The following is a 16884-nucleotide window of genomic DNA, read 5'->3' as shown; positions in this document are numbered from 1 at the left end:
GATTAATGGAGTAAATATTATGAATCATATGCTCTCGCTAGTCTGATGCTCTTTCTTTTTTTTGACCCTGTGTTTTGTTTTCTGTCTGTCTTTCTCTCTTCATGTAGGATTTTCAGCCCAGTGTAAAGCTGTTGGAGCGAGGAGAAAGGTAAAGAATGATGTAATGCACTGGCTGCCCCAGAGCATCTTTTGTTGTGGATGGTTATTCCAGTCATCTCTTTATGAATCAAATGTGAGGGGCTGCTTTGTGGAGAGTGCTTTGCAAGAGCACATCAACGGGGAAAGAGAAAGGGACATTCACTTGGAGGGCTCTTGCTGAAAATGGGTTTAACTCTCCTTTTGCCAGTCACCACCAGCCTGACCTCATACATTTGTAGGACAATGGAGTGGCTGAGCCTTTGAGCACACCACCATTACATCATCGTGGCAAATTAAAGAAGGAGGTGGGAAGAGAAGACTTATTGTTGTCATGGCCCATGAGATGACTGGAACTCAAATTGTTACTGAGAGGTTGGTGGCTCTGCTGGAAAGTGGAACAGAGAAAGTGCTGCTAATTGATAGCCGGCCATTTGTGGAGTACAATACATCCCACATTTTGGAAGCCATTAATATCAACTGCTCCAAGCTTATGAAGCGAAGGTTGCAACAGGACAAAGTGTTAATTACAGAGCTCATCCAGCATTCGGCAAAACAGAAGGTAAGTGCTTTCTTTCTTTCTTTTTTAAAACAGACACCCTGAATGAGGAAGAATTTTAAAACAAAGTCTCGCTTTTAAGGGGAAAAGTAATTTGAGGAAGTTTTGGTTGCTTTTTAAACTTTGGTACCTTAGGGATACCTCAAAGTAATTTACTAACCACACAGTCACATTTAAGAATATTTCTAAACTATACAGAAAGGATAATTTATTTTAATTTGGTCAAGTGCTGTGTTTTCCTATTAATGGTTTGCTAAGCTTTAAAAAAAATTTTAAACACTAATAAGTAGTAACAGTTGATAACGTGATATTAATTATTAGTAACTTAATACATGATTTATAGTACATGTATCAATAATTACTAAATATAGTATTCTGTGTTATCTACAAATTTACTGAAAGGAAATCATTCCTTTCAAGTGCCTTGGGAAGAAAATGGAAACTAGTTACATTAGAAGTGCTTTTTATTTGTGGGGAGGGAAGTTACCGTTGTTCAGGATTTAGGGATGTAATTTATCTTCAAAGAAGGTTATTTTTGGGATTCCAAAATGTCATCCTTGTGATAGGTAAAGCTATTTTCTTCAGAAATAAAAATGAGTTCATGTTTTAATTTTACTAAACAGCTTATTTGTTATGTAGAAACCTTTTAAAATGTTTCTTTAATTGAAGGATTGGTGTTTTTTGCATATCATTTTGTTTTATGAGTTTTAGCCTTTTATAGCATTTAAGGATTTTAAACCAAGGAGATTCGAGCACACCTACACGGAAATAGCACCAGTTTTGCTCTTCAAAATTGATCTGTACAAGCATTTAAACCATTTGTAAGCTAGGTTTATCCCGTCGGTTGACAGCATGTCCTTTTTATTCAGATCATCACCTGAAAGGGGTGGGTGGGGCCGCTGCTGGCCTCCAGGATTACTTTTGCAGCTTCCTTCCTAACAGCCTCACATTTGCCCGGCAGGTTGATATCGACTGCGGTCAGAGGGTTGTAGTTTACGACCAGAGCTCCCAAGATGTTGCCTCTCTGTCTTCAGACTGCTTTCTCACTGTACTTCTGGGTAAACTGGAGAAGAGCTTCAGCTCCGTTCACCTGCTTGCGGGTAAGGCTCGTGGCAGACTTGAGCGGAATTTGTATCTTGCAGAGTGCTCCCGGTAAGCAGCGTTTCACAGGGAGTTCCGAGTACAGTAGGTCATCGCAGCTGTGAGTATCCTGGGGAAGTGGACTTATTTATAGCTTCTGATGGACACACCTGTTCTGCTTCGCTTCAGGACTCCCATTCTTCCACAGTAGTGTGTGCTTGTCACTTAGCTCACTTGCCTCTTCATTGGGATTTGTTAGCTAGAAATGTCACATAGATCTGTGTGCTGCTGCTTGCGGGGATTTTTCCATTCATCTGGGATCTACAAACACGAACCGCTCTACCTCTCAGCACCCGCTCTTGGTTTCCCACCCCCTGTGGCAAGAACCAGACCAGTGTCATGGTGTCAAACTCTTGTTAAACAGAGTTACGGGGACTCCAGCAGATCAGCTCACCATTCTCAGACGTATTATGAGCAATGACGCGGAGAATGTGTATAAACTATTTCTTCTAGTAATTAGGGAGACAGTTTAAAAACTCACTTAATTGTGTATTATCATTTTGTTTTTACAACTGAAAAAGATCTCAGTTTGCAAAGACTAAGCAAATGATTTTATAAAGTACCTGGGAAGAACGATTTTAAGAGCAAGTTCCATTTCACTGAATTCCAAAGCAGTGTTCATCCTTTGCTTGCCCTGTTTTGCAGATGTTACTAAAGCCCTTTCACTGACACGGGCTCACAGGTGGGAAATAACAGTGTGACAATGCACAGTGACCTTTAACACAAAGCTGCTGTGTCCTGCAGATTTTGCTACCAATGAAGGCATTTTAAAAATGTGATCTAAGAAAACAAAATATAGTCGATACTATCATTTTCACACCTCAGTCTTTTGTTGCAAGGAGGGTACCGTGAACTTGATGTCGCTGGCAGTTGATTTTCGAAGTGTAAATGTTTCAGTGTTCAGAGAATCGGATTAATCAGGTGTTGGTGTGTTAACACTTCATCTCTGTGAAGGTTCAGATAAGATTTCTGAATCTCCAGTTCTCACTCGTCAGCTTTTGCTTCAGGTCTCAGAAAGCAGGCTTGGTTTCCTGTCTCTTTCTGATCATCTGCTGCCACACCTTTTGCTCGCACTCTGATGCTTCCTGGTCTTTCTGTTAGCATCCTGGGGAAAGCCAGTGCACCTAGAAGTTTTTGGAGTTCTGTGACTGAGAATTAGAGTATCAGGCTTGGTTTCTTGTTGATAGGCACGCTCTTTTCCTGGGAGGGTGCTGTGGTGAACACAACTTTTACTGGAGTTCCACTAAACTGATCTGGTGAGTTTAAGAACTCCTTTCGTGCTTCTTGTAGGCACAGTGAGGACTTTACCTTGTCATGCTATTAATAGGACCAGGTTTTTTCTTAAAGAGGATCCATCAAGATGTGTGCTTCACCACAAAGTGACTGTCCCACCTCCCTCTTGTTTGAGACACTTTCCCTGTGTGGGGCGGGGGGGCTCTGACTCGACAGCATGGCCAAGCAGACACTCCCGTAGGAGTGAGCTCCTGCTGAGTTTCTAGCATCTGAGGTTTAGTTCCTTGAATACTCTTTCCTCCCTCTTTCCCCGCTTTAATGAAGAACACTCCTTAGTTCCCTGGGAAGGTTCTTACCAGCCGTGTGTCAGTTTGGGAGGAGGGCAAGGAGGAGGAAGCTTTCAGTCTGATCAGCTAGATTGGGCCGGTAGTAGATTGACGCGTGGAGTGACACACGGAGTCAGGTCATACAGGAAGTGCTGCCTGGGTTGCCTGGGTCTGAACGAGAGTCCATCCTGGCAGCACCAAGGACCACACTGAATGTACTGATGGCACCATACCCTGGTCCACACCCCAGAATCCTGTGTATCTTTTAGTTTAGGAGGTGGCTTCAGGGACTAAATTGAATTGCCTTGTTTGGGAGTTTCTGAGCAGCCAGATCTCTTACAGTACCTAAGTGAAGGTTCTGGGTGGTTGAAAGCCTCCCAGCCACCCAGAAGCCTCTGACCAACTGGAAATTCCCCGGGTTAGCGAGTCTGCTCCTCGGAGTAGACAGAAGAGCGGTAAGTGGAAGAGAATGCCAGGGAAGCTCCCCTGTCCGTTCTCGGCAGCCCGTTTTGTTGTCAGGGTCCAGCTGCTCGGGATGTTCCAGGGTTGTGGACATAATGACGGATGCTTCTTCAGTATTTTGTGGGGGGCGGGAAATAACTGGAAAAGCCCTCAGGCTTCTCAGAGGTGCCACAGACAGTGGCAGGTAACTGGAGACTGCTTCCCCTGCCAGCTGCCCCGTTGCCTTCAGCAGTTGGAGTTGGTGGTCAGCCTCATAACAGAGAGATGTGGTGGTTTCTTCGAGGTGCTTTCTCCATCGGTTTGGAGCTGTCAGCTACTCTGAGATTATTTGGGAAGAAAGTATCATATGTGAGATGGTTTTTATGGCCATTTGATATGGAAGTAAAGAATTGTGGCCCAAATTTCATTTCCATTCTCAGGGCCACCTTGCCTGGGAAAAAATGACTTTAGAGAAGGGGAACAAAAAGACATCCTCAGGGAACTGATAGAAGAAGTGTTTTTATTTTTTTAATTTTTAAAAAAGATTTATTTATTTATTTATTTATTTATTTATTTATTTGACAGAGATCACAAGTAGGCAGAGAGGCAGGCAGAGAGAGGGGGTGATGCAAGCTCCCTGCTGAGCAGAGAGCCTGATGTGAAGCTCGATCCCAGGACCCTGGGAGCATGACTTGAGCTGAAGGCAGAGAGAGGCTTAACCCACTGAGCCACCCAGGTGCCCCAGAAGTAGTGTTTTAATGAGCTGTCTCCCTCCAACAAGTGGCGACCCATACCTCCCCATAGGACCTAGTTATTGGGACATAAAGAAATGCAAGGTTACTGAAGGAAGCTCTACTAGAATGGGCTTAATTCCTTAATATGGAACATGTCCTGTTTGGGGATGGGGCAAGCCTATTAAACTTGTTTTTTGTTTTGTTTTTTTTAAAGATTGTATATATTTATTTATTTGACAGAGAGAGCACAAGCACGGGGAGTGGCAGGCAGAAAGAGAGAGATAAGCAGGCTCCCCTCTGAGCAAGGAGCCTGATGCAGAGCTCAATCCCAGGACTCTGGGATCATGCCCCGAGCCAAAGGGAGACGCTTAACCGACTGAGCCACCCAGGCATCCCTTAAACTTGTTTCTGCCAAGTGAAAGGGGTTCTCTTAAGTCACTTGGGCAACTGATTACTGGGGAGACCATTTTACCAAGGTTTCAAGTCCTGAAACTTGGACCCTGGTTCTGCAATGAACTCTGCCTATACTGGCCTCATCTGCAGGCCTCCTCGGCCTGGCACCTTGACCCTTGCCTGACCAATTTCCCCCTCTTCTAAGCCAGTCAGTATTCCCAAGATTAATTTGGTAGCCACATACTATATTTCATTATTATCTTAAAATATTATTTAAAGCTTATATTATCGGTTTTCATTTATTAGCCTAACTCCCCTACTAGATTCTCTTTTTCCACCTGAGGTCTGTGTCATTTTCATCTTTGTGTTCCCACACAAGGCCCAGAACTTCTTAAGTTCTCAGTAAATATTTGATATATAAATTAGCTTACATGTAGGTTTGTCCCATTTATATTTCATGTGATTCATTCTATTAGTGTAGAATACAAGTGATTGTATTAAACAGTGATGGAACTAATCTGAAGCGTAGTGAAAACTTGAGATTGTTTTGAAATAAATGATTTACAAAGTATATTCATTCAGAGCAAACATATAGCTGTTATGGGAAAAGTATCTAATATGAAAATGTTTCTATCTATTTAAGTAGATTTAAACACGATTTTGAAAGCTAATAAAAATACCGTGATGAAATAGTGTGTATCTTTATTAGATCCTTAAATAATGAGTGTTGATAAAAAGCTAATAGCTCTAGAGATCTAGCTCTACTCATAGGAAGATACAAGTCTGTGAATTCATATAAACTGAGAATGGTTGTGATAATTTCTATAAATTCTTAAAGGTCAATATAAATTGACTGTTCTATTTAGCCATTAGGAAGTCTTCCATTAATCAAGCCGAGCCAAAGCAAAGCATCGTTTTACCCCCAGATGGGTAAAGGGTTTAATTACCAGTAGAAGCCTCATCTGAATAAGAAAGAATGAATTTGGATTCCTTTGGGACATTCTCCATCATCATTGTTGTATAGGTGATGACGAAACCATCTTTTCCATTTTTTTTTTCAGTTGTGAAATCCGTTATTTAATAAGCAGTTTAAAAATGCGTGTATGCTCCTACAGTCATCTGTGAAAACAAGGCAAAGAATTTGAATGAATGGAGTGACAGAATGGGTGTCAAACATTTGTTTCACAAAAATGACCATCATGGAGGGTCCTGGTTGTGAGGATTGGCTAAGATGATGCCCGTGGAGTCTCTGTAGTGACTGTCTTCCCTTAAAAGCTGTTATCCTTCTGAATTAGAAAACAAATAGTTGCCACCATTGACTTACTGATGAACATTTTTGGTCTTGGTAATGGTCAGAAAACTTGTTCTCTTTAAAAAATAATCTTGTTTCTTGGCCTCATTCACCGTGTATCATTTTATTCTACTTGCCTTTGTCTATTGTGTCCCCCCCCCCCTTTTTTAAAGTTTTAAAAATTTATTTGACAGATCACTAGTAGGCAGGAAGAGGGGTGGGGGGAAGCAGGCTCCGTGCTGAGCAGAGATTCTGATGTGGGGCTCGATCCCAGGACTCTGAGATCATGACCTGAGCTGAAAGCAGAGGCTTAACCCACTGAGCCACCCAGGTGCCCCTTCTGTTGTATTTCTGAGGGCACCAGACTGATCATAAATCTAGAAGAGAGAAGGAGATACCGAACTTGGACTTTAACTTTTAACTTTTAATTTAATTTTAACTTTAAAATAACATAGAGAAAAGAGAATAGATGGGTTGTTCATAGAAATAAAGATAAACCTAAAGATGAGAAATGCTGTTATTTCCTTCTCTTTCCTCACTGCTGTGATTCTGAGTAAAAGCAAAAGGGACCCACACAGTAATTAACTCTGCAGCACTCATTTCTGTCCTGTGATGAGACACAGGATAACCAACCCTACAGCAAAACAGCACACGTGAATCACAGACTCCAGCCCTTCCATTTACAGATGAGTAAAATAACCCAGCCCTGAGTGACTCTCCCAAGCTCACTCCCACCACGGGCCCAAGGCCCATATCAGCAGTAATTCCAGAGTCTTGTGGAATTTCATCAGGAGGCTAGACTGAAGGCTCGTTTTGTGGTAGCCCTTTCTTGGACTCTTTGTGGATTTCAGAGTCCTATTCTTACTCCACGTTTTATGGAATGAAGCAGTGTATGAAAAAATACTGTTTATAAAACTTTTTAAAAACATTATGTTATTTTAGCCAGGGTGATCATCACATAAAAGTCTAACTCCTCTGTTCTATGCTGAAAGGTAGTTCTGAGTAATGATAGAAGATACCATTTATTAAGCGTTTACTGTTAGGTACAATGTCAGTAAAATGCTAAGGGCTTTTACAAACATTTTGACTCGGAAGACAGCTACGGTCTTAGGTTAATGTTTGTAGTGGTTAAAAGCTAAGTACACATTTCTTAGTTTTGTGTTAGATTTTCTAGTCTCATTAGAACCAGGAGGGAGTAAAAATATATTTGACTGTACACTTTTTCAGTGTAACAGAGACCTAGATTCAGTCAGTAGATCTGTATAATAAAGATATGGCTTTGGTTTAGTGGACTCACTGTCTTTCCTAATGGAAAGTAGGGTAGAGCCCTGTCTTGCTGGTGACAGGTTTTACGGTGCATGCTCTTGTTACCATTGTTCTGTGACCCAGATTGACATTTCTTCTGTCCTTTTGTCTAGAGAAGGGCCTCTTCAGTCATCCCATTTCAAATCCTGCAGTAGTTGGTAAAGGAGATGGAAATGGATGGGTTTCAGTAAAAGTACTAAGTTGCCCCGGAGTTGCTGTACTTGGGTTTAAAAAGCTGCAGAGGGGCGCCTGGGTGGCTCAGTGGGTTAAAGCCTCTGCCTTCGGCTCAGGTCATGGTCCGGGGTCCTGGGATCGAGCCCTGCATCGGGCTCTCTGCTCATCAGGGAGCCTGCTTCCTCCTCTCTCTCTGCCTGCCTCTCTGCCTCCTTGTGATATCTCTCTCTGTCAAATAAATAAAAAATCTTAAAAAAAAAAAAAAAAAAAAGCTGCAGGGCGCCTGGGTGGCTCAGTGGTTTAAGCCGCTGCCTTCGGCTCAGGTCATGATCTCAGGGTCCTGGGATCGAGTCCCGCATCGGGCTTCTGCTCAGCAGGGAGCCTGCTTCCCTCTCACTCTCTCTGCCTGCCTCTCTGCCTACTTATGATCTCTCTCTGTCAAATAAAAAAAAAAAAAAAAAAAAAAAAGCTGCAGAGACTGAAAGCCCCCGAAAGCAGACCAAACACTGGTGCCGTCTTGCTCGCTGGTGGCTGTGCGCCCAAGCCCCAGCTGGCCTGAGGCCCCGCTGCCTGGATCATCTCTCTGGCCGCTGCCTGCCAGTGTGGTGAGCCGGTTTATGCCACTACCCCGGCTCCCGGTGGCGAAGTCACAGCTGTGGCTGGGTCTTTTTTAAATATGGCCCGCAGGCCAGATTGCAGATATTTCCTTGTTTCCTCATCCTGATCGTCTACATGAGCCAGGTGACAGCAGCCTCGATGACCGAAATGGCCTTAGCCTTGCCCCGGTCGTGTCACCTGTGGCTCTGGAGAAGCGCCAGGCCCAGGACTTTTCTTTCATCCAGTCCACCTCTCAGGGCTTCGTGGGCACTTTTGTGGTTGGGCCCTGGCTGAGCCGCCAGAAAAGCAAAAGGCTGGGCCTTGCCCCTGAGAACCTAGCCACCAATTTGGGGAAACGTGTCTGACGTGGGCCTCACGGTGTGACGGGGTGTCATCTGCAGAGATTGGGAGGATTCGGTTGTGGCACTGGGATTCTAACCGAACCTTGGAGGATGAGTGCGATTTGGAGGGGAATGGGCCTGGGCATTTAGACTGGGGGAGAAACACGATTCAGAATGTCAGGACTGAAGTTTGATTTTAGGGTCAGTGGGGGGACTAGAGTGGATTTATTTGCGAAGGGGAAAAGTGGCCACTGAGAATAAATGAAGTCAAATTGTGCAAGCCCCTTAAACCGGAAGGACAAATCTATGAGCTGTATGCAACCCCTGCCGCTACCCAGTCCCCAGGTCTGTCTGCTGAGTTCTCAGGGTGTCTGCTCTCCTCCTGTCCTGCCAGCAGCTGAGTCAAGCCGAGAGCATCTCCCCTACTCCGGGTGCCCCAGGAGCCTCTTCACTGCGCTTCTTTCTTCCGCCTGGCCACCTACAATCCATTACTCACTCTGGAGCTAAAGTGGTATTTTTATTTTATATTTTAATGTAATCCAGATTATATAACTCCCTGGCCTAATACGTGTCATTGCTTTTCGGATAAATTCCGAAATCCTTCAGACTCAACAAGGCCCTATAATGGCTGGCCTCTGCCTACCTCTCAGCCTCAGTTCCTTTCACTTCTGTGGGCCTCTTCCTGGTTGCTACAGACCTGCGGCAGCAGTGTCCTGGGCCTTCACAGAGGCCCTCTCCTTGTATCTCCACTCACTCACCCTTTGTCTCCTGCTGGATTCAGTGTCAGGCCTTCCCGAGCTACCAGGCAAAGTTGGTTTTCTTTGTTACACACTCCTTTGACCACCTACCTCTAATTAGTTAATTCATCTAATTATTTGGTTAACGAACTTCCACTACACTGTCCATTCCAGAGAGGGCCTCTGTTTTGGTCACCACTCCCCCATTACCTGTGTCCTGGTCACGGTAGGTGCTCATTAAGTGTCTCGTTGAACCTACAGATGATTCCAGTGGTCTCTAGTTGTTTGATTGACTGAACAGGTAGCCCCTTTTTCCTGCCTGCTTTATGAGGTCTCCAGGGAGGCTGTGCAGATGGCCAAAGAGGACTGCGGATAGAGAGGAATACACAGAAGTAGTCTATGGGAAAGCCCGCTAGGGGCTTAGACCAGAAAGCTTTGAGCTTCACGTAGAAAGGCCTGAGAGAGGAGTTGTATGGTGATTCATGGACAGTGTATGAGTTAGTCAAATCTGATTTTTAGGAGTCATTCCCCAGTGACCAGACTAATAGCCCTTTTTCCTCTGACTCATAGTTATCTCTTGATAAATAACCTCATTTCACTGATGATCGCTGTAGACCTGTCCAGCAGCCCCTTCATCCTCATCTGTGTCCTAATTGTAATTGGTCTGATCAGCTTCCTGAGGGATGTGCCCAGATTCCTTGAGCACTGGGGGTATTACTGGGCTCTCCAGGTCATATGGACTTCTGAGCCACTTAGGGACATCTGAAAACATTTTCTCTCTCCACCTTTCATGTGAAGTCCTCAGCACACTTAAGACTGGGTGTGGCAGGAGCTCAGTGAGGATTCAGTGCTGCTTTTCCATGACCAAAGTAGCACTCACAGATTCTACTTTTTTTCCTTTAGTAGCAGAAAAATGTTTTTCTTGTCTTGTGCTGCCTCTCTCACTCTGAGAGTCTTCTAGGGCATTGTGGTCTAGGAATAGGAAGCAGACTCAGGGCCCCCACCCATGCCAACATAGTTTTGGGCTTTGAATGGAATCAGGAAATCCTTTTGAACACCAAAAATATACAAGACTTGTGTCTGTCAACAGCTATTCATTGTAACAAGGAAGGATTCAGTAAACATTTATTGAATTTCAGTTATGTGCCAAGCACTGTGCTAAATGCTGAGGGGAGTACAAAGGAGTGTGAGACCCAATTCTTACCCACAAGCAGTTCACAGTGTATTCTAGCTGGAGAAATAGAGGTCACAAAACACACACACAAAAATAATTCACAGTTACCAAGTCAGTGGCAAGTACTCAGTGCTGGATGGTTGCCATAAATTTTATGGAAGTTCTAAGTTGGCAAGATCATATATAGATAGACTGGTCAGGAAAGTTTTTTGTATTTTTTTTTTTAAGTTTATTTATTTTAGAGAGAGCGTGCATGCAAGCAGAGGGGAGGCGCAGAGAGAGAAGGGAGAGCAGGGATCCTCAAGCAGATTCCCCACAGAGCATGGAGCTGGACATGGGGCTCAATCCCGGGACGCTGAGATCGTGGCATGAGCTGAAATCAAGAGTCGGTTGCTTGACCAACTGAGCCACACAGGTGCCCTGGAAAGACTTTTTTTTTTAAATGCAGCAGAAGAGTATTGAAACTGTCAGAGAGTAACTCAGTAAGGGAGGATAGTATTGTGAAATTTGTTTCTGGGACCTGGCCCCCAGCACCGACCTGTGACCCCTGGCCAGTTCTCCAGAGCTCTGGGTGGCTGTGGCTGCCACTGGTGTTTAGAAGGTTTTGATGTAAAATGTATTTTACAGGTTATGGTAAAAATTCTTTGGAATATCCTTCTGTAGAAGAGGTATGACTTGTGCTTGCCTATGGTTTGGAAGGAAATAATAAAATGGACTGGGGGAGAGATTAAATTGCCAAAGGCGCAAGATTGGAAAGCACAGTGTGTTAGGAAAACAGAAGACCAATTTTCCTTTTCCGTGGAAGACGGTGGCATGGAAAATCAAGTTGGACCATGGATTGGGATTAGATTAGGAAGGGTCTTGAATGTCTGGCTCACAATTTTGTATTTTATTCTGTGGGTATTGAGAGCAGAGACCACATCAAAACTTTATTTTACGATGCTTAATCTGGCAGCAGAGGACATGAGTGGATCAGCGTGGACAAGTGGATCAGAGAGAGGTGTTACTGAGTTTATCTAAGAGTGAGGGATAAAGGTCCTGGAGCAGAGGGCAGCAGAAGAATGGGAAGGCAGGGCAGATAGAAGGGACATAAAGCAAAGTCAGTGTGGGGCGCCTGGGTGGCTCAGTTGGTTGAGCATCTGTCTTTGGCTTGCGTCGTGATCCCAGAGTCCCAGGATTGAGTCCCACATTGGGCTCCCTGCTCTTTGGGGAGTCTGCTTTTCCCTCTGCCCCTCCCCCTGCTTGTGCTCTTTCTCTCTCAAATAAATAAAATCTTTAAACAAGGGGAAAAAAAAAAGTCAGTGTGTTTGGCACAGCAACTGAATGTTACCAGGCTGAACTGAGAAGATGGGGTGACCATGGATGGGGATGTGGAAGGAAAGAGAGGGAGATGTTGGCTTTGGCTTTATTTTAAATGTTAGTCTTTTCAGGGAAAATGATGAAAGGGAGTTGAAAGTGTTAGGTTGGATTTTGGGACATCAAATGGGACAAGCTTGGAAATCTTTGATTTTCAGGTGAAATGAGCAAATGTGGTCTCTTTAATAACCTCTTTAATAACCTCCCCTTCCATGCTGAAGGCATTAGGGTCCTCCGAAGTCCTTTCTTCTCGGGAAGTCCCCGGACACTGCTCGCTTGGCCCTGTCTTCACATTTTAATGTAGGGCTGCCTCTGTGAATCTGGCTCCCCTCTTACAGATCTCATTGTGGGTTCTAGCCATATTCCTTTCGCTCAGTTCTTCTGGTTGCACTCTTTAGAATAATCTTTGTTGGAGGGCTTTTATTAGGGGTCCTAGCTGTGTTCTCTGGGTGTAGCTCCGTATTGCCAACTGCCAAGATCAGTAAAATGCTATCACCCTACATCTTCTGAGAATTCTTTACTAAACAACACTTCTGGATTTTGCTAACTGATGCAGATAAAGTTATCTTGAGGGATAACAAGATCTAGACATTCTGAATCACAAGAAATTGCGTTATTAGAGTATGTGGTGGTTGTTTTTTTTTTTATGCTAGTACTTTGAAACTTTAAAAGCTGTTTTGTTGTCTAGGTGATAACTATATTAGATAGAATTTCTCATCCCCTGACTGCACCAGGCGAGAGAGTTGTTAGTACAGAGTGAGCTATTTTGGAGAAGTCATTTACGGGGCACGTTTTATGAGACCGAGGCTCCTTGTCTGGCTTCCTGCGTAGTCTCTGCAGAAGTGCTGCCTGTCCACTTTCCTGTTGGTCCGTGCTCTGGTCGCTACAGAGCAGATGGAATAGGACCTTGCAGTTAATGCCCTCTGTTATTAGGGATTTTTTCCATCAGCACTGTTCAGTGGAGATTGGCTGAGAAAGACCAAGATGGAACGTTGCTAAAGTTGTTGAGAAAAATCTGCCGTGCTCTCTACCCTCCCAGAGACGGTCTGTCAGACGTGTGGCCCGGCTTCGAGACCAGCCTGTCCTACCGTTACTTTTGTCCATTTGCTTCCACCAGGGGCGTGACATTATGGTGCCTTCATTTTTGTTTCATTTTTTTTAGCTAGTTTCAGCTCTCCATGTGGACAGTCCACTGACCTGGAAGCATTGTTACCATACTTGAGTTTCTTGTGAGCAGCTAGAGACAGAGTGGCCCGAATCAGTCACTTCACTGTGAAGTGAAATGTCCATCTGTTGTGAAATAGCGTCTCAACAATTGAAGTACAGGGTCAGCAATTTAGTGTTTAACACTAAGATTGTCTCCTAATAGCACAGTAGCAGGTATTATTTTCAGGATGGAGAGAGCTCTTCTCTACAGGCGGGGTGTACTTAAATCCTTCACACGCACTCTGGGAGAGGTGAGTGAATGGCTTGTATTACGTCATGAAAAGGGAGTCTTTGTCTTACAAAGGTTAAACTACATGAGAACTCTATTTAAAAAGTATGAAACCATATAAACTATGTGAAAATGATTTAATATGAAAAATTGATTTGCATTAACTGTTTAGAAGTACGTCTCTCATAAAATTGAGCTTGGTATAAATACTACTTCTGTATAGAGCTGTGGAATCCCCCCACGGTGTGGGAGGGAGTAGCCCTTAACTCCTCTTCCCGCTCTACACGGCTGGGGGCGGGGGGGGGGCGGGGGGTGGCGGCAGAGGGAGCTCAGAGGACCTGTTGGAGAGGTCCTGTGTCTCTCCCTGCAGGGAGCTGTCTCTAAAAAGGAAGATGGCATGTATCTTTAGTTTGACTAAAAGACTAGGGAATCTGCTTTTAGAATTTGAGACTTGAGCCTTTATTTCACATCACTAAGCTGTAGTAAAATGCTACTTTTGCTTATTACAAATATTCCTTTTTAAGAAAAATCACTGTGATTTATAACTGGTTGCAAGGGTCAGAGAGAAAAGAGTGACTGATTGAGATTGTTTAGTAGAATTGTTACATGTATTTTACTTGGCAGATTTTTTCCCCCCAAATTAAATGATGGTTCACATTGGCTTTTACAGAAAATGGTATTTGTGATTAGAATGGTGAAGGTGGTGCTCTGAAGGAAGTTTTTCTTGGCCAAATGAAAATAAAATACTATATAAGTTATGAATGTCTTTATACTAAACATTTTCTCTGTTCAAAGTAATATATATGTTTATATTTATAAATGTGCATTCTACTGGTTGGATTTGTGGAAGACTAACAGAGATTGTACTTTGCCTGCCTGTCTGTCCAAATCTGTGGAGGCCAGAGGGGTGTGCCTGCCTCCCTGCCCGTCCCCTTGTCCGCATTTCTCTGCGGGCTGGGCGTGTCTGCACACACGTCTTCCTCTTGGAAACAAATGCTTCAGCCGAAGGGGGAGAGTGGTTACCACCATTCCTAGATTCAGGTCTGTCTTTGGGAAGCTCGTCTGGGTTACATGACTATGTTTTCTCCATTCCCAGATGGTAAAGACCATAAAATCTAGGGAGAGGAGAAACGTGGTGCGATTGGATAGTGAGTTAAATCCTTGACCAACCTTAAAAGTATTTAAAAAGATTTTCAGCACAAGCGGATAGTGAACTGATGCTGTGTGTTCCTGTCATGCGGTCTAACACGGAGTCTGGGGGATAGGGGAGGGTTATGACAGGGCAGAGAAGATGATGGTTCTGTATCTGTCAGCCATTTGTAACAAAGTTTGCACAGATGAATTATACTTTTCTTCTTTTTAGGTCTGGTTTGTAAGAGGGAGAAGGACATTTTAGAGATATTTCAAAACTGAGTGGCTGATGAGGCCACAGATAGTTTTTCAAGAGTTCGGGGAAATCAGGCAGTATCTCATCTGTTGTTAATTAATGAAATGAAACTGGGGTCACTAGAGTACAACAATGAATGAAAGGTCAGTGAATGGAAAAAACTGTCAATGAAGGAGGGTGTTAGCAGAGTGGAACATTGTCTTAGATAAAGATCAGGGAAAATGTACTCTTTGGCTGAGGTAGTGTTTTCTGGAAGTGACTAGCAGCCATAGTTTGGGACATTTTAGTCCAGACTGAGCACTAAATGAGTGCTCTGATTTCAACAAAATCTGTTAAATATTTTAAGGCTCTTCAGGTTTGTGCCAGAGATCAGTTGAAAAGATATGTAAAAAAGAAGTTTATTTTTATTTTATAATGTGTCCTACAGTGTGTTATTGCTGTTTTGTTCGGCTTTTTGGTTTTGTTTTGAGGTTAAAAAGAGGTTTCTTGCTTTCATTTATTTCTGTTCTCTTAGAATTTTCTAGAGCCACGCTCATGTTTGAGAGTCTCCACGCCACCTCCCAAGGTAAACTGATTTAGGATCATGGTAGTAATTAGTGATAAAGCTGACCTCAAACAGCCCAGGCTTGCCGATGCTGGTGATTGCTGCCAAATTGTCTTCCCTCTGAGAGCTGCATTGTGGAGGATGGCCTGGAAGTCCTCAGGACAGCTTCAGCTTCCCCACCATCTTGCACACTGTGATCACAAACAAACCAGTGACTGTTTCTGTCTTAACTAGTTCAGCTGTCAGCTCTGTTCTTGGTTATGTGTGAAATGAGAGCATTGAGAGTCTCTTGTGTCTCTAGTCATGTCAGACCGCTTTCCCTTTTTTCTCCCTCATTGAAGCTTTTGAACCATATATGGCTTTGGGGAAGTGAGGCTTTGACATCAGTTTGGGAGAGGCCCGTTTTTAGCCTGGTATTGAGAGCTAGGTCACCAGGCCTACCATGCAGGGCCCTAAAGAAATCAGCAAGGCTGTCCCTGCATCCTAAGAGTTAATCCTGTAGTATTTGGAGAAAATCTATAGCACAATGATTGTCAGTACGGTCTCTAGGGCCAGGCTGCTGGGGCTCATATCCTAGTTCTACCAGTTGTTATCTTGTGTCTTTTTGAACCTCTGTTTTCCTATCTGTAGAATGGGAATAGTAATAGCAGCCACCTCCTAGTTATAAAGATCGAATAACTACTTGTAAGTGCTTAGAGCCAATGTTTGTCACTTAGTAAATGTTAGGTAATTCTTTGATTACTTGTATCATTTGTATGTCTGATTACTTATAACTTTAAAATGGAATTCAAATGGAGTTTCCTTGGATTGTCTCTCTTTTTCTCTGAGAGGGTTTACTGAAATACGGTTCTGTTGGATTTAAATGAGACACGAGTCCATGAAGTGTTTTGGAGCCAGGATAGGGAAAAAAATGTGAGAACAGTTCCCTATAGAAACACCAGAACCACAGAAGTTAGGAGAAGCTAACATTTAAACTCATTAAATTATAACCCAAAGAAATTAATTGATTAATAAATATTAATTTATCAATAAATTGATAAAATAATTTATTGATAAATTGATTTAATAGAATTAATATTAATTTATTAATTTGTTAATCAGAATAAATTTTAATCAAAATAGAGCCTGTCAGTTATTATGGTGGGTAGGTGTGAGATGGGCAAAGAATGGTAAGACCCTTTAACACTTAGTGTTATAAGAAATACTTGGAGGGAAAAAAACCATACCTCACCTTGAATATAACTATTGTGAAGCTAGACTGAGAAGGGACAGAACACTAATAGGAACAAAATTGCAAATCCTAATCAGTGACCCTCATATACATAGGCCATTAGAGGCTGACCCCTTTCTTGAGGTTGTCCGTGGGTTATGTCATGAGTGTAGGAGTTCTGCAAATACTCCGTCTCCATACTTGCACTGGCCCTAGGCTAGCATTTCCTTAAGTGTGAGTTGCCCTAGCTATTAATAGATTTTAGGGGGTGAAATGGCAGGGGACACTCTATGGTCAAGCAAGTTTCCCAGACTTACTTGAATTAAATTGAACTCATTTTTTCAGAGATACCTTTTGGAGCCTTTAACAATG

The 16884-nt window shown here is 43.2% G+C and overlaps 1 protein-coding gene across 5 annotated transcripts in view; it reads left to right on the top strand.

Moving 5' to 3' along the window:
- The window catches only part of DUSP16 (dual specificity phosphatase 16), a 79947-nt gene that overhangs the window by 39583 nt on the left and 23480 nt on the right, over window positions 1-16884 (top strand). For 2 of the 5 annotated variants that reach the window (XM_046010944.1, XM_046010940.1), the window contains 3 exons: window positions 108-148; window positions 378-697; window positions 1656-1794. In XM_046010944.1, coding sequence (XP_045866900.1) covers window positions 470-697; window positions 1656-1794 — 367 coding nt within the window. In that variant the 5' untranslated portion in view covers window positions 108-148; window positions 378-469. Of the gene's footprint in view, window positions 1-107; window positions 698-1655; window positions 1795-16884 lie in introns of all 5 variants that reach the window. The other 3 variants (XM_046010945.1, XM_046010942.1, XM_046010941.1) reach the window with 2 other exon arrangements.

Source organism: Meles meles, chromosome 7, assembly GCF_922984935.1.
Source record: "Meles meles chromosome 7, mMelMel3.1 paternal haplotype, whole genome shotgun sequence".
Lineage (NCBI taxonomy): Eukaryota > Metazoa > Chordata > Mammalia > Carnivora > Mustelidae > Meles > Meles meles.
Note: the sequence above shows the minus strand (reverse complement) of the source record. Positions and strands in the feature narration are given on the sequence as shown.